The sequence below is a fragment of the Haliotis asinina genome, chromosome 14, assembly GCF_037392515.1.
Source record: "Haliotis asinina isolate JCU_RB_2024 chromosome 14, JCU_Hal_asi_v2, whole genome shotgun sequence".
Taxonomy (NCBI): Eukaryota; Metazoa; Mollusca; class Gastropoda; order Lepetellida; family Haliotidae; genus Haliotis; species Haliotis asinina.
The window spans coordinates 55504859-55528065 of NC_090293.1; the positions used below are offsets into that span (position 1 = coordinate 55504859).

Consider the following 23207-nt stretch of genomic DNA (forward strand, 5'->3'; position numbering starts at 1 on the left):
GAGGTAAATTATACACAAGGGATACAAGCATATGCCGCCGATTTACATGGACATACAGACACATCACTTGGGCATGCAGACTCAACACATGGACATACAGACACATCACTTGGGCATGCAGACTCAACACATGGACATACAGACACATCACTTGGGCATGCAGACTCAACACATGGACATACAGACACATCACTTGGGCATGCAGACTCAACACATGGACATACAGACACATCACTTGGACATGCAGACTCAATACATGGACATACAGACACATCACTTGGACATGCAGACTCAATACATGGACATACAGACACATTGGATGGACATACAGACGCGCTACATCGACATACACACACATTACATGGGTAGACAGACTCAGTATATCGACATCCAGACACATTACATGGAAATAGAGACACATTACATGGACAGACAGACACATTGATTGGGCATTCAGATACACTACATGAACATGTAGATACAGCACCGTTACATGGATATACAGATCTGTTACATGGATGTATGGAATCGTTACATGGATATACAGAACCGTTACCTACATACAAGGAACCGTTACATGTACATACAGAACCGCTACCTACATACAAAGAACCGTAACATGTACCTACAGAACCGTTACATGTACAAACGGAACCGTTACATGGACATACTATTAGGATTGGTGACGTGGTGCATTGAAAGGTGAATGAGTGAGTTTATTTTTACGCCACACTCTGCAATATCCAACTCATATGGCGGCTTTCTGTAAATAATCGAGTCTGGACCAGACAACCCAGTCATCAACAGGATGAGCATCGATCTGCGTAACTGGGAACCGATGAAGTGTCAGTCAAGTCAGTGAGCCTGACAATCGAATCCCATTAGTCGCCTCTTACGACAATAATAGTCGCCTTTTATGGCAAACATGGCTACTGAAGGCGTATTCTACCCCTGACCTTCACGGGTCTGTTTTGAAGGGGTGTGCGGGACTACTCATCGGGAAATACAGGATGGCGTAGTATATGACAAAAATAATCGAATTTGAGGTTTTGTTAAACGGCAAGTGAAGTACAGAAACATGTAACTTTACACGGATCTAGAGAAATGTTACATGGATATGCAAATATGTTACACGGATATACAGAAATCCTGCAGGGATATGCAGAACACTTATAATTAGCGACATACGTAGTGCACATGACCTGATTTTACATATACAAACATATTCAATTCATTATATTTCCTTTCCTTTGGCCATTGTACAATACGACAACAGTTCGTATAATTACATAGTAACAAAATAATTAAAGAGTACCAAAATATCCAAAGAAAAAAGTTGTTAACTTATTACAGAAGATGTAACTGATTTTCTAACAGCAAGAACGTTATAAGGCGTATGGGTACAAATGCTACTAGTGACACAGAGATATTTAATCAGGACGCTATCCTGTCCACGATATACAATATGCTTATCTCTAGTAAAATTGTGTGCTGTACATTCTAACATGAAGGAGTCTCACATTTTACATATCTTATGAAAATTAATATCTCCAACTTTACATCTCGATGGAAGTGCATGTAATCTACGTAAACATATTGTTGTGTTACTTTTGGAACATTATATTCAACATTTAACAATGATTTAATTTCCTCATAATATCTTAGATGATAAATTCACTTATTTCACCAAGAATACGTTGTTTATCACGATCAGGAATCTTATTCTTAATATGTAAGCAAACATGTAATGATCCCCAACAACCTGAGTGTACCATACAAACCCGACACCATAGGAACCACAGAGACACTGAACTAATGTCGCCCAAGTCCCCCTGCAGCTGAATTGAATGTTATAATTTGGCTAACAGTCATATTAGGACGTTTGCTAAACAGTAGCTTCAGAGAAAAAAATATCCTTCTGGCTTCGCCAACTAGAGTATGCGTACACATTGTTCAGGTCACCCCTGAAAATAGAATACTAATGCAATTATAGTATGTCGGATATCTTAACTGGAATGCCAAAGTAAAACAAGTTTTCACTGGAACGAGAAAAAAACACCATTATGAAATACCCTATCCACCGTATTATCCATGTTAACCTTCAGATATCATAAACTACAATACATATGTCCAACATCTATCTTGCTTTATAAGGCTATCACAGTACCATTAAATATATCAAAACCCTCGGCATACAACAACAGAAGTAAATCAACAGAAATAGATCTGCATGCTCAGAAACTATGTTATAAATTTTGCGAAAAGCAGCGGACTTAAAATGCGACTCTGCTGTACGCCACTTAACGATTCCAAATATCCACACATCTACCGAAATTAATTTGCCTCTTATTCCTTGCCTGAACAGCCAAGGTAATACACATGACCTCATCTTACAAGTAGCAACACATACCGACAGACATAGCACACGCGACCCGACTTTGCTTGTACCAACACGTATCGTTATACTTAATACACATGATTTACCTACATGCACTGACACATACCGTTACACGTAATACGCCTGATCTACTTACATGTACTGACACATACCGTTACACGTAATACGCCTGATCTACTTACATGTACTGACACATACCGTTACACGTAATACGCCTGATCTACTTACATGTACTGACACATACCGTTACACGTAATACGCCTGATCTACTTACATGTACTGACACATACCGTTACTCGTAATATGCCTGATCTACTTACATGTACTGACACATACCGTTACACGTAATACGCCTGATCTACTTACATGTACTGACACATACCGTTACTCGTAATACGCCTGATCTACTTACATGTACTGACACATACGGTTACACGTAATACGCCTGATCTACTTACATGTACTGACACATACCGTTACTCGTAATATGCCTGATCTACTTACATGTACTGACACATACCGTTACTCGTAATACGCCTGATCTACTTACATGTACTGACACATACGGTTACACGTAATACGCCTGATCTACTAACATGTACTGACACATACCGTTACTCGTAATACGCCTGATCTACTTACATGTACTGACACATACCGTTACACGTAATACGCCTGATCTACTTACATGTACTGACACATACCGTTACTCGTAATACGCCTGATCTACTTACATGTACTGACACATACGGTTACACGTAATACGCCTGATCTACTAACATGTACTGACACATACCGTTACTCGTAATATGCCTGATCTACTTACATGTACTGACACATACCGTTACTCGTAATACGCCTGATCTACTTACATGTACTGACACATACGGTTACACGTAATATGCCTGATCTACTAACATGCACTGACACATACCGTTACTCGTAATACGCCTGATCTACTTACATGTACTGACACATACCGTTACTCGTAATACGCCTGATCTACTTACATGTACTGACACATACCGTTACTCGTAATACGCCTGATCTACTTACATGTACTGACACATACCGTTACTCGTAATACGCCTGATCTACTTACATGTACTGACACATACCGTTACTCGTAATACGCCTGATCTACTTACATGTACTGACACATACCGTTACACGTAATACGCCTGATCTACTTACATGTACTGACACATACCGTTACTCGTAATACGCCTGATCTACTTACATGTACTGACACATACGGTTACACGTAATACGCCTGATCTACTTACATGTACTGACACATACCGTTACTCGTAATACGCCTGATCTACTTACATGTACTGACACATACGGTTACACGTAATACGCCTGATCTACTTACATGTACTGACACATACCGTTACACGTAATACGCCTGATCTACTTACATGTACTGACACATACCGTTACTCGTAATACGCCTGATCTACTTACATGTACTGACACATACCGTTACTCGTAATACGCCTGATCTACTTACATGTACTGACACATACCGTTACTCGTAATACGCCTGATCTACTTACATGTACTGACACATACCGTTACTCGTAATATGCCTGATCTACTTACATGTACTGACACATACCGTTACTCGTAATACGCCTGATCTATTTACATGTACTGACACATACCGTTACTCGTAATATGCCTGATCTACTTACATGTACTGACACATACCGTTACTCGTAATACGCCTGATCTACTTACATGTACTGACACATACCGTTACTCGTAATACGCCTGATCTACTTACATGTACTGACACATACGGTTACACGTAATACGCCTGATCTACTTACATGTACTGACACATACGGTTACACGTAATACGCCTGATCTACGTACATGTACTGACACATACCGTTACACGTAATATGCCTGATCTACTTACATGTACTGACACATACCGTTACTCGTAATACGCCTGATCTACTTACATGTACTGACACATACCGTTACTCGTAATACGCCTGATCTACTTACATGTACTGACACATACCGTTACTCGTAATACGCCTGATCTACTTACATGTACTGACACATACCGTTACACGTAATATGCCTGATCTACTTACATGTACTGACACATACCGTTACACGTAATACGCCTGATCTACTTACATGTACTGACACATACCGTTACTCGTAATACGCCTGATCTACTTACATGTACTGACACATACCGTTGCCCTTACTTAGTGTAGTGACTTACTTTCACAGCTGTTCGGGAATACTTTGTGTATTTTGTTTAGTTTAGTCGATTACTTTCTGAGGATAGGCTGTAGAGGATATATACTACCCATCAAATGTTTAGAGTCGTTATTGCCATGAGTTAAATAAATGATGAAAATTGGCGAATTCTTAAGAACACTTTACGTCAATATGCAGCTGTTCATTTGCACGATATTTGCATATGCTTTTCAGAAATCTGATCCATAATCCTTGTGCATTTCATTGATATAAGTTGGTTCCCTCAAGTTAGTGAAGAAAAGTCATATTCGTTGGGACCATATATACACAGGTATTGCGTTTTACATACAGACAGATGTGATAGATTTTTGAAAGTACTTCACTATGTTGTGAGATCACCAGTGATGAATCCTACGATGCTGGGAGGCCACCAGTGATGTTGAGAGGATATCACGAAGGATGAATCTGGCGACTCGAGGAGATCACTGGTCACGTATCGCCATCTGTGAGTGCTGTTTGGAAGTGTCAGTGTGCGAGGTGCCGCTTGCTTTGGAGGAGAGACTTTTGATGTATAAATATGTGACTTATTTCCTGCTATCGAAACGATAAATATTCAGATACGCGTACGTTTAGTACTGGGGCCATGCGCATTTTCTGAAGAGCATCATCTATCAATTTGTCTTGCTCCTGGCAATGTCAACACAAGATTCCTTTCCCCTCGAGGGTCAGTTCAACTCATATTTGCAAAAGACTTCAAAAATATCCCTGTCAACATATTGTCTCTTTCATCTTATTTGATCTATATTTTCGCCAAATATTGAACTTTCCTGGGAGCTGTCCACTGCCTCTCAGCAGCCAAGCCTAGACTGTAATATATGGAGTGATAACACATCAGTAGTGGCTGGAGTCCTGCAGGCGACTCATTGCGACTGGAAATATAATGGTGGGTGGGGGTGTATTACTAGGTATACGGAATTATCGATGGTGGTCGGTGTGGCAGACGAAGTGGAGTAGTGGGTAAAGTGGTGGATTGCTCACCTGTTACGTGTCACATGTAAAGTTGTTGATTGCTAACCCTGACATTTGTGAGAAGATGAAGGGCTACCTGCGATAATGTAAGACAATATCAGGGAAATGTTATCGGTTCCGGAGAAGAACATATAAACATTTGTAACAATGCGTGTTGACAGTAGATGCTGTAACAAATAAGCCACTCGGGTTCTTTGATTAGAACTTTTATTTGCATGTTCACTTTAAACTCGTCAAGACAAAATCTTGTGAGTATTCAGATAGAGGAAGAATTTCACCGACACAAGGAAGAAAAGCGAATGTTAAACAAGAATGTGTGTCTGAATGTTAGAGAGCTAACGGCATTCCCATTCGTGTACATGAGGGTTTGTAAGTATGTTCAAGTGGACCTTCTCAAGTCAGAATGGCAGCTTTACGGGGTGGTTTGAACGCGAGGGTAGTTAAGAGTGCAGCAACTGCACAGATGATACCTGAGAACAATATACATCCTGGTGCTGCCGGGGTATATGACAGCGCCCCTAGCGGCCGCTGGTTGACATAAGCCTTTGTCAGAGTAACGAACTTGAAAATGAAGAGGAATCCTGAGATGAAGCTGACGATTACTGCAAATAGAAATAGATTGATGTGATAAGAATGTTAAGGTTATTAGTTGTGTCATCAGTCCTGTTCTTCAGTGTGTACACTGCTACACTTTAACGGCCAGATCTGACTTTGAGAGTGAAATCTACATCTTCACAATCAGACCTGACCTTCAGGGTGTACACTACAACACTTCAACAATCACTTTGTAAAGGTGTCAACTACGACACTTCAACAATAAGATCTGACCTAGCTTCAGGGTGTACACTACAACACGTTCACAATGAAATCCGACCTTTAGGGTGTCAACTACAACACTTCAATCAGATCTGACCTAGCCTCTGGGTGTACACTACAACACGTTCACAATGAAATCTGACCTTCAGGGTGTACACTACAACACTTCAACAATCCGATCTGACCTAGCTCCTGGGTGTACTCGTACAACACGTTCACAATGTAATCTGACCATCTGGGTCTACACTACAACACTTCAACAATCACGTTGTAATGTAACCATAATACTGCTGGTTCAGCGTGCAGCAACAAACATGTCATCAACAGATCACTCAGCTCCGTAGAATCCGGAAACAGACTTCATGCCTTGCTATGCACATACAATGCTGTCAGTAATTCAGTATTAAGCATTATAACGCAGTAGTTACTACACGTTAAGACTGATCATGTAACACCATGACCTTACCTGCAGTGACCAGGAAGCTGTTGGCCACCAACTGTAGCGCGCGGTAGCTGGCCTTCAGGAAAATCAGCTGAAGTACTACAGTCGTCAGTACGAGCGTGACTCCAATGACACTCAGTATCCGGCCCACAGTCAGCCAGGCTGAGAACAGAGACACAGACACTTGGAACATGTTAGGAACAAACGGCAGATTGAGGAGTGCCATGCACATTAATCCACATGGAATAATAGGCAAGACAAACGTGCACGTTACCTGTCAAGGATAGGCCTTGATACGACGTGTTCCCATGAGACTTCCTGATACCAGATATCGTTCTGTTAGACATCCCCAAACCCAAAGTACTCCATATTAGAACCTATACCCACAAACCAGCAACAACCATCTCTTAACAAATGCTCGAACAATCCAACCCTAAACCTCGCTACCAGACCCCTCTAAACATCAGATAAAGCTCTTACCCCACATAACATATCTTCATCCCACTCTAATATCACATACCTGTACATCACCAAATACCACGTACCAGTACATCACCAAACACCACATACCCGTACATCACCAAACACCACATACCTGTAAATCACTAAATACCACATACCTGTACATCACCAAACACTACATACCTGTACATCACCAAATACCACATACATGCGCATCACCAAACACCAAATCCCCCCACTTTGTACTCAGGTACATGAGTGAGTGCGGCAGTGAGTCCCTCTGTGCCTGAGTGAGTGCGTGAGTGGTTTGCTTCTACTCCTTCTACTGGAAACAAGGATGTTGTGGGCGGAGGCGTGAAGCCGCCATAAATATCACGCATCAATCAAATCAAATGCGCTGCACTGTGATTACACTGACTGTCCAGTAAAAAATCACCCGCAGCCATGATTGAATAAAGTAAACACGGTATTGGTATTAATATCCATTTTGGAAACAACGATGTTTCCCTTCCCGTTACAGCTGCTCAGATCACTCATTCCAGAATGACATGTTTTGTGTAAATTAATAGACATTGAATGGAACAAAGCTAGATGTTCAGCGGGCGTTTTTATTTGGAATGAGAAAGGTATTACATTGGTGCAGGTTCCCTACATTTAATGATTGTTCTTTTGCTAAGTCCGAGGTGACGGACCAAAGTAGTCATATTGTTCTTTGCCACATGGAGACGACCGTGAAGGAAGTTGCTCACTTTAACAAACGCGTTTTCCATACAGGTCACAATGACACAATTATGCTCCTAAGAGGTTTCGGACTACGACAATGCTAAAAGGCAATACGGCATCTGGAGGTAGCATCTGGGGGCCTTCTTAAGGTATGTGGAAGTATCTGCAGGAATCAGGTATATGAAGGTATGTTTAAGTATCTGAAGGTATGATGAGGTATCTGAAGGTATGATGAGGTATCTGAAGGTATGTGGAAGTATCTGAAGGTATGATGAGGTATCTGAAGGAATGATGAGGTATCTGAAGGTATGTGGAAGTATCTGAAGGTATGATGAGGTATCTGAAGGTATGTGAAAGTATCTGAAGGTATGATGAGGTATCTGAAGGAATGATGAGGTATCTGAAGGTATGTGGAAGTATCTGAAGGTATGATGAGGTATCTGAAGGTATGATGAGGTATCTGAAGGTATGTGGAAGTATATGAAGGTATGATGAGGTATCTGAAGGTATGTGGAAGTATCTGAAGGTATGATGAGGTATCTGAAGGTATGATGAGGTATCTGAAGGTATGTGGAAGTATCTGAAGGTATGTGAAAATATCTGAAGGTATGTGGAAGTATCTGAAGATATGATGAGGTATCTGAAGGTATGTGGAAGTATCTGCAGGAATGAGGTATCTGAAGGTATGTGGATATATCTGAAGGTATGATGAGGTATCTGAAGGTATGTGGAAGTATCTGCAGGAATGAGGTATCTGAAGGTATGTGGAAGTATCTGAAGGTATGAGGAAGTATCTGAAGGTATGTGGAAGTATCTGAAGGTATGTGGAAGTATCTGAAGGTATGATGAGGTATCTGAAGGTATGTGGAAGTATCTGAAGGTATGTGGAAGTATCTGAAGGTATGATGAGGTATCTGAAGGTATGTGGAAGTATCTGAAGGTATGATGAGGTATCTGAAGGTATGTGGAAGTATCTGAAGGTATGATGAGGTATCTGAAGGTATGTGGAAGTATCTGAAGGTATGATGAGGTATCTGAAGGTATGTGGAAGTATCTGAAGGTATGTGGAAGTATCTGAAGGTATGATGAGGTATCTGAAGGTATGTGGAAGTATCTGAAGGTATGATGAGGTATCTGAAGGTATGTGGAAGTATCTGAAGGTATGATGAGGTATCTGAAGGTATGTGGAAGTATCTGCAGGAATGAGGTATCTGAAGGTATGTGGAAGTATCTGCAGGAATGAGGTATCTGAAGGTATGTGGAAGTATCTGGAGGAATGAGGTATCTGAAGGTATGTAAAAGTATCTGAAGGTATGATGAGGTATCTGAAGGTATGTGGAAGTATTTGAAGGTATGATGAGGTATCTGAAGGTGTGTGGACGTATCGGAAGGTATGATGAGGTATCTGAAGGTGTGTGGAAGTATCTGAAGGTATGATGAGGTATCTGAAGGTGTGTGGAAGTATCTGAAGGTATGATGAGGTATCTGAAGGTATGTGGAAGTATCTGAAGGTATGATGAGGTATCTGAAGGTATGTGGAAGTATCTGAAGGTATGATGAGGTATCTGAAGGTATGTGGAAGTATCTGCAGGAATGAGGTATCTGAAGGTATGTGGAAGTATCTGCAGGAATGAGGTATCTGAAGGTATGTGGAAGTATCTGGAGGAATGAGGTATCTGAAGGTATGTAAAAGTATCTGAAGGTATGATGAGGTATCTGAAGGTATGTGGAAGTATTTGAAGGTATGATGAGGTATCTGAAGGTGTGTGGACGTATCGGAAGGTATGATGAGGTATCTGAAGGTGTGTGGAAGTATCTGAAGGTATGATGAGGTATCTGAAGGTGTGTGGAAGTATCTGAAGGTATGATGAGGTATCTGAAGGTATGTGGAAGTATCTGAAGGTATGATGAGGTATCTGAAGGTATGTGGAAGTATCTGAAGGTATGATGAGGTATCTGAAGGTATGTGGAAGTATCTGAAGGTATGTAGAAGTATCTGAAGGTATGTGAAAGTATCTGAAGGTATGTGGAAGTATCTGAAGGTATGATGAGGTATCTGAAGGTATGTGGAAGTATCTGAAGGTATGTGGAAGTATATGAAGGTATGTGGAAGTATCTGAAGGTATGATGAGGTATCTGAAGGTATGTGGAAGTATCTGAAGGTATGATGAGGTATCTGAAGGTATGATGAGGTATCTGAAGGTATGTGGAAGTATCTGAAGGTATGATGAGGTATCTGAAGGTATGCGGAAGTATCTGAAGGAATGATGAGGTATCTGAAGGTATGTGGAAGTGTCTGAAGGTATGATGAGGTATCTGAAGGTATGTGGAAGTATCTGAAGGTATGATGAGGTATCTGAAGGTATGTGGAGGGCACCTGGAGACTCTGAGGATGTCTCGAGCTAGCATCTGGAGGTATCTGGAGTAATCTCGTGGCATCTGGAAGTATCTGAAAGCAGCATCTTGAGGTATCTCGTGGTGTATCTGGAGGTGTCTTGAGGTATCTCGTGGCATCTGGAAGTATCTGAAAGCAGCATCTTGAGGTATCTCGTGGTGTATCTGGAGGTGTCTTGAGGTATCTCGTGGCACCTGAGAGTATGTAGGGATATCTGGAAGTAGCATCTGAGTGTATCTGGTGCTATCTGGAGGTATGTGTCGGTTGTGTTTTTAAAATTTTGAAATATTACGATGCAGAGCCCTCTGTGAGGTCACGGCAGTGTCTCGATACGTCAGTTGTTGGAACCAAGCCAACGTCTGTCAGTGCAGTCCAAGCTTGTCTTCCTGTCGAGTATGCTCTCCGTAAAGGAAGGCATATAGTTTGTGGAGTTAGTTTGTGACTGCGTGAGCTGGGTTTGTGACCTCCGTGGTGTCTGGGGGTATATGAGTGATTGGGGTTGTTTCAAATGAGAGTTTCTGTTGATTGTGAGTCAGTGTGTATATGTAAGAAATCTTCTAAGGTGTGTAAGTGGATGTAGATGTACGTGTGTGCATCATGTGCGTGTGTGCATGTGTGTGTATGTGGGTCTGTGGCGATGCCTGTGAAGATGAATCTCCTTCAACATACAGTGTTAGGGACGTGTATCTGGGTGTGTGACGTGTGAGTAGGTGGGTGTGTGGCGTGTGTGTATGTTGGTGTGTGACGTGTGTGTATGTGGGTGTGTGACGCGTGTGTAGGTGTGTGTGTGGCGTGTGTGTATGTGGGTCTGTGGCGTGTGTGTAGGTGGGTGTTTTAGGTCAGTGTGTGTGGGTGTATAAGGTGTATGTAGGTGGGTGTATCAGGTGTTCGGATATCTCCTTACTTACCTGCGTTGTCGTCAGGTACGGCTAACTGAGGCGTCATACCTTCCGGTACAGAGATCACTCGAACATCTTCAGGGAAACAAAGATAGTCACTGCATCTGACCGGGCCGAATAGTGAGAACGTAGTTACCACGTTCTTCGTGGAACTGTCCTTCAGCACCCACCAGTTGGGGAACAGCACCCCCACACACTGAAACATTGAGGCGAGCGCAGTCAACATTAGTGCCACGACATGGAGACGGTCCCGTGGTAGCATCTCTACCTCACATTCACTTTACATAGAAATGGCGTATCTAATTTTTGTGCAACAAGGAATTCAGTTGAATGGCGGTATTTGCGTGGTATTTAATTAATTTCCTGGTCGGTAGATGTAAGCTATCTGTACCACCCAGTGTTTCCTGTGTGAATCAGAGCCTGGTCACTGCAACTCAATCGACCATACACAGTACAATCAAACTAGACGCTGCAGACCTTTCAGCAAGTGTGCTTTATGACCTCCCAAATACAGTACTTCACACACATAGCCTCCCATTTACTGTACTTTACACACATAGCCTTCCATTTACTGTACTTTACACACCTAGCCTCACATCTACTGTACTTTAGATACATGGCCTCCCGTCTATAGTACTTTACACACATAGCCTCCCATCTATAGTACTTTACACACATAGCTTCCCATTTACTGTACTTTACACAAATCGCCTCCCAATTACTGTACTTTACACACATAGCCTCCCATCTATAGTACTTTACACAATTAGCCGCCCAGCAACTGTACTTTACACACATGGCCTCCCATCTACTGTACTTTACACACATAACCTCCCATCTAATATACTTTACACATATAAAATCCCATCTACTGTACTTTACACATATAGGCTCCCATCTACTATACTTTACACACACTAAGTCCCATCTTCTGTACTCTACACACATGGCCTCCCATCTACTGTACTTTACACACATAGCCTCCCATCTACTGTACTTTACACATATAGGTTCCCATCTACTACACTTTACACACATAAAGTCCCATCTACTGTACTTTACACACATAGCTTCCGATCTACTATACTTTACACACATAAAGTCCCACCTACTGTACTTTACAGATATAGTCTCTCATCTACTGTACGTCACACACATAGACTCACATCTATAGTACTTTACACACATAGTCGCCCATCAACTGTACTGTACACACATGGCTTCCCATCTACTGTACTTTACACACATAGCCTCCCATCTAAAATACGTTACACAGATAAAGTCTCATCTGCTGTACTTTACACACCCAACGTACCATCTACTGTATTTCACACACATAGCCTCCCATCTACCGTACGTCACACACATAGCCTCACATCGATAGTACTTTACACACATGACCTCACATCTACTGTACGTGACACACATAGCCTCCCATCTACTGTACGTCACACACATGGCCTCCCATCTACTGTACTTTACACACATAGCCTCCCATCTACTGTACGTCACACACATAGCCTCACATGTATTGCACTTTGCACACATGGTCTCCCATCTACTGTACGTCACACACATAAAGTCCCATCTACTGTACTCTACAGATATGTCCTCCCATCTACTGTACGTCACACACAAAGCCCCCACATCGATAGTACTTTACACACATGACCTCCCATCTACTGCACGTCACACACATAAAGTCCCATCTATAGTTCTTTGCACATATGGCCTCTCATCTACAGTACTTTACACACATAGCCTCCCATCTATAGTATTTTACACACATAACCTCCCATCTACTATACTTTACGCACATAAAGTCCCATGTACTGTACTTTACACACATAGCCTCCCATCTACTGTACTTTACACACATAGCCTCCCATCTACTGTACTTTACACACATAGCCTCCCATCTACTGTATGTCACACACATAGCCTCACATCTACTGTATGTCACACACATAGCCTCCCATCTATAGTACTTTGCACATATGGCCTCCCATCTACAGTACTCTACACACATGGCCTCCCATCTACTGTACTCTACACACATAAAGTCCCATTTACTGTACGTCACACACATAGCCTCACATGAATAGCAGTTTGCACACATGGTCTCCCATCTACTGTACTTTACGCACATAAAGTCCCATCTACTCTACTCTACAGATATGTCCTCCCATCTACTGTACGTCACACACAAAGCCTCACATCGATAGTACTTTACACACATGACCTCCCATCTACTGTACGTCACAAACATAGACTCACATCTATAGTACTTTGCACATATGGCCTCCCATGTACAGTACTTTACATACATAGCCTCCCATCTATAGTACTTTACACAGAAAACTTCCCATTTACTATACTTTATACATATAGCCTCTCATCTACTGTACTTTACACATATCGCCTCCCATCTATAGTACTTTACACATATAGCATCCCATTTATAGTACTTTACACACATAGCCTCCCATCTACTATACGTTACACACATAGCCTCCCATCTATTGTACTTTACACACATAGCCTCCCATCTACTCTGCGTTACACACAAAGCCTCCCATCTACTGTACTTTACACACATAGCCTCCCATCTACTCTACGTCACACATATAGCTTCTTATCTACTGTACTTTACACACATAGCCTCACATCTCTAGTACTTTACACACATGGCCTCCCACCTACTGTACATCACACACATAGCCATCCAATCTATAGTACTTTACACACATAGCCTCCCATCCACTGCACTTTACATACATAGCCTCCCATCTACTGCACTTTATACATATAGCCTCCCATCTATATTACTTTACACACATAGCCTCACATCTATAGTACTTTGCACATATGGCCTCCCTTCTACTGCACTTTACACACGTAGTCTTCCATCTCCTGTAGTTTTGCACATGCAAACACCCATCTAGTGTCCCCATCTCTTCGCGGCAATATTTTTCAGTGTGCCCTTTGTGACAGTAAAGGACGCTAGCGTGAAGAGTCGGGGGACATTGAAGAGTGAGTGAGTATGGTTTAACGTCACTTTTGGTAATACCTAAGCAATATCATAGCGGAGGACACCAGAAATGGACTTCACACATTGTGGGGAATTGAACCCGGTGTGCAAGCAAAGGCTTTAACCACTAGGCTCCCCGCACCGCGTTGAAGTGCACTAGCATGTAGGGATAGGGATATTAAAGTGAGTGAGTGAGTGAGTGAGTTTAGTTTTACGCCGCACTCAGCAATATTACAGCTATATGGCGGCGGTCTGTAAATAATCGAGTCTGGACCAGACAATCCAGTGATCAACAACATGAGCATCGATCTGCGCAATTGGGAACCGATGACATGTGTCAACCAAGTCAGCGAGCCTGACCACCCGATCCCGTTAGTCGCCTCTTACGACAAGCTGAGTCGCCTTTTATGGCAAGCATGGGTTGCTGAAGGCCTATTCTACCCCGGGACCTTCACGGGTAAGGGATATTAAAGAGCATGAGCATGAAGAGATGCGGAGAAGAAGAGCGGCAGGATAGTAACTTGTAATTTGTTCGATTCTTAGATGAGTACCAGATTTGCGACAAATCCCTTGCTCGGGGTGTCTGATTCGGGCGAAAAGGAAGGCTGCAAGTGAGGAGGTTGGCTGGTTCCGGCTGTCATCTTCAGGAAGGAGTGTGTTGGTCTGAGATGAGCAGACGACGTCCTGCATGTGACCCTCTCACCAGATGACTACGCTGGGAGAGATTGTTGATGTTTCTATGTTAAACGGACTGTAGGATTGTACACCGGACATGCCTCGGGATATCGTCATCGGACTGGAAGACGCCATTGTAGGGGTCCGCGGCAGAACTAAAGAGCAGAGACGTGCGATCTATTGAGAAATCAAGGCGAGATTTGTGAGACCATCAAGGTAAAAAAGCGCACCATGACTTTAGTGTCGTACGCCCATGCCCAGTTGTATTGCTGTTCTGTTAGGTATATGCGGAAACTTGACAGTACACGTACTTCCTTGCTGGTATAATCAGGTCCTTATTTTGTGCACGTATTTTCTTGCAGGTCTGTGCGATTTATTGTTCGTTGTTGGTAAATGTTGTTTTCAAATAGTGTATGTTTTCAAGCATATGCCATTGTGCCACCTGTGAGAGAGGCCGCTCACTGTTTTCAGCATTCATAACTTTTACGTCAAATGAATTCTGTTTCATCAGCTGCATGTGACGACTGCTGTTTGTCTGATATTAAGTTTGGATATATTTGACTCAATGTGGTTTATCACTGTACAATGACTTTTTTTGATACAGTGACTGGTGTTGATTATCACGCAAGATAGATCAAGTTCTGATTAAAGTTGATATCAGTGCCTGGCTACAGAAATCCGAAACAAGAATATCTCTAATCAGAGACTCTAGACGATCAGAATGGAAGAACTTGGGTGTCAAATATTCGAGATTTATTCTTCATGTACGGATTCGGTTCAGTTTGGCTTTATCAAGAGGTTGGCGATATTAATTATATTTTGAACGTTTCTAAACGGAAACTTAAAGACTGTAACTAGCAAGAATGACACGTACGGATCACAGAGTCGAAGAAACTTTACTCATTTTAAATCAACATTTCAAATCTTTATTAAACATAGAATTTTACTTGTCGACTTTAACTAAACGAGAACACCGAGGTCTACGTTACCTTCTTAGATCATCAAAACTACCACTGAGAGTTAATAGCGGACGCTGGGGAGGATTACTCTACGGAGAAAGAATATGCCAAGTCTGTGATTACCATAGCGTTGAAGACGAATGCCATTTTAGTCTTACTTGCCAGCTCATGATACTTTATGACATTCACTTCTTCACGCCAAAATCTATGTTAACTGTAACTTACTCTCCTGTACAAATAATGCTATTCTCTGTAACCTCGCTATTCTCTGTAACCTCGCTATTCTCTGTAACCTCTCACAATTTGGAAAACTTGCACTTCTTAAAAGAAAGACAATCCTTATTGTTTAAACTCGCCAAAAAATGTCTGTAGCTGTGTACATGGTCCGATGGCTTTTACACTGGAATAAACAATAGGAAAATATTCTTTTTTTTCTCAGAGATCAGTAGCCCTAACACTCGTCATTCACGACACTGTAGACGGTTCCCACACATATACGTTGGTGAAAGATGTGGATCAACCCTGTCGCTATAGCAGCATTTGTCGTAACGTTGGTGGGCACCGTGTTGGTGGATCTGGCCATGCTCCTGCCCTACTGGTGGCGGGTCACCAGTGTCCGGGGAACATACATCAACTACGGCCTGTGGACAAAGTCCGAGTGTGGAGAGGATGGCAACTGCGTCCTGTCTGTGACATACGAGATTGAAGGCGGTAAAGGTAAAAGCTTAGTTGTTGTCTATTCCAACTAACAAAACCGCCGACTCAACCACCTACCCACCTACCTGCCTGGGTACCTTTCTGTTTACCTGAGTGTCTACCTAACTACCCACCCACCTAACTGCCAGCCGACCTGCCTGACTAACCTATCTACCTGCCTACCTTCCTTACTTCCTACTAAATTACATAGATATCTGTCAAACTATCTACCGTTCTCTTCATAATTAACTACTTTACCACCAAAATACCCACCTACCTATGTGTAATTACACTGACACTGTTTCTTCATTTGTTGCAGAGTTTCTTTTCATCAGCAAGATTTTTATGACATTTGCCGTGGTGCTGACGCAGGTCGCCTTAATCCTGCACATTTTCTATGTTCCCCTAAGGAAGGTCGTGGTCAGATCAGTTGCCATCTACTGTCTGGGGGCAGCGGGTACGTACACGAGACACTAAGTACTAAACACACCATCCTGTAAATCTAGCTCACACCATCTGCAGTCTGGGGTACCAACACGTACTTAGACTGAGCACACACTAAAGCATATCTATCCTACACTCTGTACTGTCTGGGGACACCAACAGGTACATAGACTATACGCAGCTTCCAGGATATCTATATCCCACCAAGCACTGCCTTGGGGAACCAACAGAAACATAGATTAGACACACCGTCCAGTATGTTCATACTATGAAATCTCCTGTCTGGCGGCACCAACAAGTACATGGGCTAGACACACCCTCCAGCATGTCTATTCTGCGCCAGCTGTTGTCTGAGGGCACTAACTGGTCCATACACCTGCCACGATGTATACTACGTATCACTTTCTTAGAGACCTAATGACGTTTTAATCATTCTCCGTCGAAAAGACATTATCATTGGTTACATAGTAGGACTGACGTCTTAACCACCGTCGAGTTGCAACTAACGTTAGAAGGGTTGTTTCAGGTCTGTTTGTCCTCCTTGCCTTCACCATCTTCCTGGGAAAGCACCAGCTACTTGTGGAGAGGAGCAAGGAATTTGCGGTGGGTTGGTCAATTTGTCTGGCTGTCCTTGGATGTGTAGTTTCCCTCGTGGCATCAGGTCTCACAGCACTGGCATCCATCAGGAAGGCCAAGCGTCACGAAGACGAGGAAAGATTAGCCGGTGTTGTTTAGTGGCACACAAGGTGTTCAGAAGACCAGTGGATGTATCGATGCATCATGGTTTACGACAGTAGACCAGTAGACGTCCCTAATGTTTGTGTCAGGTATATGTCCCTAATGTTTGTGTCAGGTATATGTCCCTGATGTTTTTGTCAGGTATATGTCCCTAATGTTTGTGTCAAGTATATGCCCCTGATGTTTGTGTCAAGTATATGCCCCTGATGTTTGTGTCAAGCATATATATTTGATGTTTGTGTCAGGTATATGTCCCTAATGTTTGTGTCAAGTATATGTCCCTGATGTTTGTGTCAAGTATATGCCCCTGATGTTTGTGTCAAGTATATGCCCCTGATGTTTGTGTCAAGTATATGTACCTGGTATTTGTGTCAAGGACTAGTATATGTCCCTAATGTTTATGTCAAGTGTATATCCCTAATGTTTGTGTCAAGTATATGCCCCTGATGTTTGTGTCAAGTATCTGTCTCTGATGTTTGTGTCAAGTATATACCCCTGATGTTTGTGTCAAGTATATGCCCCTGATGTTTGTGTCACGTATATGTACCTGGTATTTGTGTCAAGTACTAGTATATGTCCCTAATGTTTGTGTCAAGTGTATGTCCCTGATGTTTATGTCAAGTGTATATCCCTAATGTTTGTGTCAAGTATATGCCCCTGATGTTTGTGTCAAGTATCTGTCCCTGATGTTTGTGTCAAGTATATGCCCCTGATGTTTGTGTCACGTATATGTACCTGGTATTTGTGTCAAGTACTAGTATATGTCCCTAATGTTTGTGTCAAGTGTATGTCCCTGATGTTTATGTCAAGTGTATATCCCTAATGTTTGTGTCAAGTATATGCCCCTGATGTTTGTGTCAAGTATATGTCCCTGATGTTTGTGTCAAGTATATGTCCCTGATGTTAGTGTGAAGTGTATGTCCCTACTGTTTGTGTCAAGTATATGTCCCTAATGTTTGTGTCAAGTATATGTAGCTGATGTTTGTGTCAAGTATATGCACCTGATGCTTGTGTCACATGCACCGGATGTTTGTGTCAAGTATATCTCCCTAATGTTTGTGTCAAGTATATGCACCTGATGCTTGTGTCACATGCACCGGATGTTTGTGTCAAGCATATCTCCCTAATGTTTGTGTCAAATATATCTCCCTAATGTTTGTGTGAAGTATATGCACCAGATGCTTGTGTCACATGCACCGGATGTTTGTGTCAAGTATATCTGCCTAATGTTTGTGTCAAGTATATCTCCCTAATGTTTGTGTCAAGTATATGCACCTGATGCTTGTGTCATATGCACCGGATGTTTGTGTGAAGTATATCTCCCTAATGTTTGTGTCAAGTATATGTCCGTGATGTTTGTGTCAAGTGTGTGTCCCTGATGTTTGTGTCACTTATGTCCTTTTTATATGTGCGCTATCAATGTCCTGTTTGAACTTCTAATTGGTATCCTGTGAAGTACAAATCTGTTATAAAGCTTTTATTTCATGGTTTCATCTTTTACTGTTTCATGTACACCTGCATCTTGAAATGTAAATGTTCTGGAAATAAACATATTTAGAAAGATGTGTCACTGGCCAAGTGGAACAAATGTGCAGATCATATTGTCTTGAAGTGATAAGGAAGGCATCTATTTCTGCAGTACAGATTTCTGCGACGTAAGGCGTGCAGAGTTTTTTTATCTGATGCACTAATAATCTTAAAGAATCCAGAAACAGTCCTCTTGCCCTCCGGCACCACATTTATGAATATGTCGTGTGGGTCTCGGAATTAGAGAGGGAAAATAATCAAACTTGTATTGTCTTGACAATGAAGCAATCAGCAGTGTTAATCTCGCCATTCTGATGTGGCTCTGGCATACTGAAAACGGACACTTTTATATACATGTATTACTTGTACCTATACATGTATTACCTGTACCTTTACATGTATTACTTGTACCTTTACATGTATTACCTGTACCTTTACATGTATTACTTGTACCTTTACATGATAAAGTTACATGTCTTCCTCGCCAGTGAAGAGCCGGGTTGTTCGTCAGCTACCCATCCTTGTAGAAAGAGGCGACTGCGGGATCGGGTGGTCAGACATCTGAATTGGTTGACAAATGTCATCGTGTCCCAGACCGTTGCTGATGCTGTTGATCACAGGCTAGTCTGGCTTGTCTGGACTCGACAGGGATATTATTGTTCAGCGTGTCGTTATCCAATAAACATACACACAAACAAACAAAGTAGATGCTTTAGTGGCGTCATACGGTCATCGGTGTCAACACGTGAGGGCTTCACTGCTTGGTAACAGTTAAAAATGATACAATCATGATACAATCATAAAGAAATCTGTTATGTTATATCTGCTCACTAAATCTAGCTGGTCTAGACGTTGGAGCGTGGATCGGGCGGGAAGTGCTAGGGCAGGGTGGTTCCCTTCCTGATGGCGTCGGCTACTTCCGTCTTGGCAGAGTTGTTTTCATAACGTTTATATATGGCAATATACTTCTCCTTTGTGGACAGTGTGGCCTTGACACTGTCACGAGCATGACACGCTTCCATCCATCTCCGGAATCGAGCGAATATGTCGGTCTCAGGAACTGCAAAATTCCTGTAGTGAGCCAAAATTTCAAATCTAATGCTAAAAGGCACCAACATGATATCAACGAGCCCGAAATGCTGGCCGCCGAAGAAAGGGCCTTCAGTTGACATGGCCCCCGATAGCTCTATGAGAGCTTTCAAAATGGCTTCCATGGCTTCCTCTTGCTCGGGCTTAGTTTGGCGCTGGAGGGCCATGTAGAATTTCGGCACGATTTTCTTTGTTATGAAATCAGCCCAAATTCTTGCTCGTGCACGTTCATAAGGGTCTTTTGGGAGGAGAGACGGTCTGTCTGGCCAGGCTTCGTCCACATACTCAATACACACAGCAGATTCGTAAACACACTTGCCGTCGTTGACGATGACGGGGACGAGCCCTCGGGGGTTGATGGTCAGAAACTCCTTGGTCTTGTTATATGGGTCAATCTCTTTGTATTCGAACTCCACTCCTTTCTCCAGTAGTGAGAGCCATGCCCTCTGTGCGAACGGGCAGAACCACGAAGAAAACAGCTGAACAGTTGCCGTCATGTTGCCCGGTAACCAACGTGTGTCACACTGCAAAAATAGTCAATAAACAGTGTATGTAAACAAACAATTTCTGCACCCTTTCTTAGAATGTTTAACAAATAATCTGCGCAGCCATTAGAGTGTTTGAGCTTGTACTGTTTCAAGAAATAAAGCTACCTTTAGCGCTACACATATCTTGGAATGCAAGTTCGAGACAAGCTCCAGAATGCTCAGATTCAAGATAAACTTCGGGCCGAGTATAAATCTCGTTTGAAGAGAGCTGGAGCTCAGAGCTAAATGCTCAAAGCTACCAATACTTTTGCTGTGCCAATCCTATTTATTTGGAGTAGTTGTGGTGCACTCAAGTGTAACGACGGCTTCCGATTGGCTGGTTCATTTGCTGATACGCTGAGGGATCATTATGTGTAGAAAAAGATGATGAATTTGATGGGCATTTTAGAAGTATGGCGAGTCAGAAGAAAGTAAGATTCTTTATGGATAACAAGTTCATTTATTGTACCTGATGCGTCATTTCAGTATGGATTCATATACTGTTGTCAAACAAAATCATTTACAGTTCTTATCCATAAAGAATGTGTATAGGGATGTAATGTTTTGTAAATACATGTACATGTTCTCTAAATTTGCGTTCGATCCAATCAAACATCATTTCAGTAGAGATGGTGAACTACTGCGTGGCTGGAAACTGTCATTCGTCCAAGTACAAACCAGGACAAACTAACAAGGGTTTGCACCAGTTTCCGTCAGATCGAGTCATCCGAGAAAATTGGATGTAGTTTGTTTGCAACCCAAGGACATGAAAACATGTCATGTGTACATGTGTATGTATGCTTGCCTAATTACATAATGTGGCAGAGACAGGGCTTGGGTGTACGAGTCATAAATCAATTTATATTGTTTATGGCGTATAGCCTGATAGGTGTTAAGTTCAAATTGCATGTGGTCAATGACTGAAGCTGTGTGTTGCACATTGTCTTTAGCAGACAGGCAGGCTGACATATATATGTCAATAAGTCCCGACTAACGGGATCGGGTGGTCAGGCTCCCCGACTCGGTTCTCAATTGTGCAGATCGATGCTCATGTTGCTGATCACTGGATTGTCTGGTCCAGGCTCGATTATTTACTGACCGCCGCTATATAGCTCGAATACTCAAAATGGGGTCTTTTGTTTAACTGAATGAATAAGCATACGCATTTCTGCATTATTTTTCATCAAAATTTTCATTACGTCACGCATAAATGGATATTTTGTCTCACAGACGTTTTTATTTCAAAGTTTATCGCATTTACGAGGGGAAGGACCAACGGTTCATCCTTAGCCCATGGGTCGCGTGATCCAGATACGCCCCAATAGCATTTTCTGCAGTGGATGCACAGCTGAGGCAGTTTCGAGGACGCGGTGACATTGCTAATGTCATCTCAGGGACTCGGTATCAGTGCGGCTCTACCGATGCTAACGACGTAAGGGCAAGCAACTGACGGGCGAAGGACACTGCGGCATATGAACGATCGGCTCCTGAGAGTTAAAATCTCGATAAAATATACACACTTCCATCCTAAACCACAAGAGACAAGTCGAATGCAGTTATGGCCTGGATTTGTGGAACAAATTCACGGAGCTCAGGCACTTTGATCAGGTACACTGCCGTTGAAGCTTGGCAGGTGTACACAAATACCACGTCACGGGCCATGGTGGAGACTCATGCACTCACCACATACACTCCATGCCTTACCTGTGCTCTGAGGGCAGGCAATATGGTTGTCGAGTCCAAATGGACACTCGGTACTGCGCATGCGTGCCTGTCACCTGCCACGTGTCATGATGACTCAGCCTTTTATAGGTCAGGTGCACGGTATGTAACTCGGGTATTGTTTAACCTCTTGCCGAAAATATGACCCAGATACTTATTGTGAACCAGACTTGATGTTATGCTGTGGCACTCGATATGGTGCCATACCGTGGATCTTGACATGCAACTACACACCGTATCCAATCTCACAAAATCAGTGCATGACTTCTTGCTCAGTATCTCTAACGGACCCCAGACACAACTACATGGCATCAATATCACACCCAATACAACTGCATGACATCAACATTACACTCAACAAAACTGCATGACATCAATATCATACAAACACAACTGAATGATATCA

At 42.4% G+C, this 23207-nt stretch overlaps 3 protein-coding genes across 3 annotated transcripts; 1 reads left to right on the plus strand and 2 right to left on the minus strand.

Annotated features, from left to right (window-relative positions):
- Window positions 1–5902: 5902 nt before the first annotated feature.
- Window positions 5903–11732, minus strand: LOC137261491 (uncharacterized). The gene is made up of 3 exons (XM_067799247.1): window positions 11403–11732; window positions 6939–7076; window positions 5903–6258 (listed from the first exon to the last, which is right to left on the minus strand). The coding sequence occupies exons 1-3, from the start codon at window positions 11653–11655 to the stop codon at window positions 6050–6052; spliced, it is 600 nt and encodes a 199-aa protein (XP_067655348.1). The 5' UTR covers window positions 11656–11732; the 3' UTR covers window positions 5903–6049.
- A 3263-nt stretch (window positions 11733–14995) lies between these two features.
- On the minus strand, window positions 14996–22847 carry LOC137261332 (uncharacterized). The gene is made up of 3 exons (XM_067799070.1): window positions 22784–22847; window positions 19917–21076; window positions 14996–15254 (listed from the first exon to the last, which is right to left on the minus strand). Exon 2 carries the CDS (start codon window positions 21047–21049, stop codon window positions 20342–20344), a length of 708 nt encoding a protein of 235 aa, XP_067655171.1. The 5' UTR covers window positions 21050–21076; window positions 22784–22847; the 3' UTR covers window positions 14996–15254; window positions 19917–20341.
- LOC137261334 (uncharacterized) lies at window positions 15225–19501 on the plus strand. Its single transcript, XM_067799071.1, has 4 exons — window positions 15225–15315; window positions 16498–16775; window positions 17074–17211; window positions 17725–19501. The coding sequence occupies exons 2-4, from the start codon at window positions 16568–16570 to the stop codon at window positions 17931–17933; spliced, it is 555 nt and encodes a 184-aa protein (XP_067655172.1). The 5' UTR covers window positions 15225–15315; window positions 16498–16567; the 3' UTR covers window positions 17934–19501.
- Window positions 22848–23207: the final 360 nt, after the last annotated feature.

Coding starts and splice junctions, on each gene's coding strand:
- LOC137261491 (XM_067799247.1), bottom strand. CDS start 11,655: ATGCTACCACGGGACCGTCTCCATGTCGTGGCACTAATGTTGACTGCG. Junction 7,077..11,402: donor CGTACCTGACGACAACGCAG/GTAAGTAAGGAG, acceptor CTCTGTTCTCAG/CCTGGCTGACTGTGGGCCGG. Junction 6,259..6,938: donor CAGCTTCCTGGTCACTGCAG/GTAAGGTCATGG, acceptor TTCTATTTGCAG/TAATCGTCAGCTTCATCTCA.
- LOC137261332 (XM_067799070.1), bottom strand. CDS start 21,049: ATGACGGCAACTGTTCAGCTGTTTTCTTCGTGGTTCTGCCCGTTCGCA.
- LOC137261334 (XM_067799071.1), top strand. CDS start 16,568: ATGTGGATCAACCCTGTCGCTATAGCAGCATTTGTCGTAACGTTGGTG. Junction 16,776..17,073: donor CGAGATTGAAGGCGGTAAAG/GTAAAAGCTTAG, acceptor CATTTGTTGCAG/AGTTTCTTTTCATCAGCAAG. Junction 17,212..17,724: donor CTACTGTCTGGGGGCAGCGG/GTACGTACACGA, acceptor GGGTTGTTTCAG/GTCTGTTTGTCCTCCTTGCC.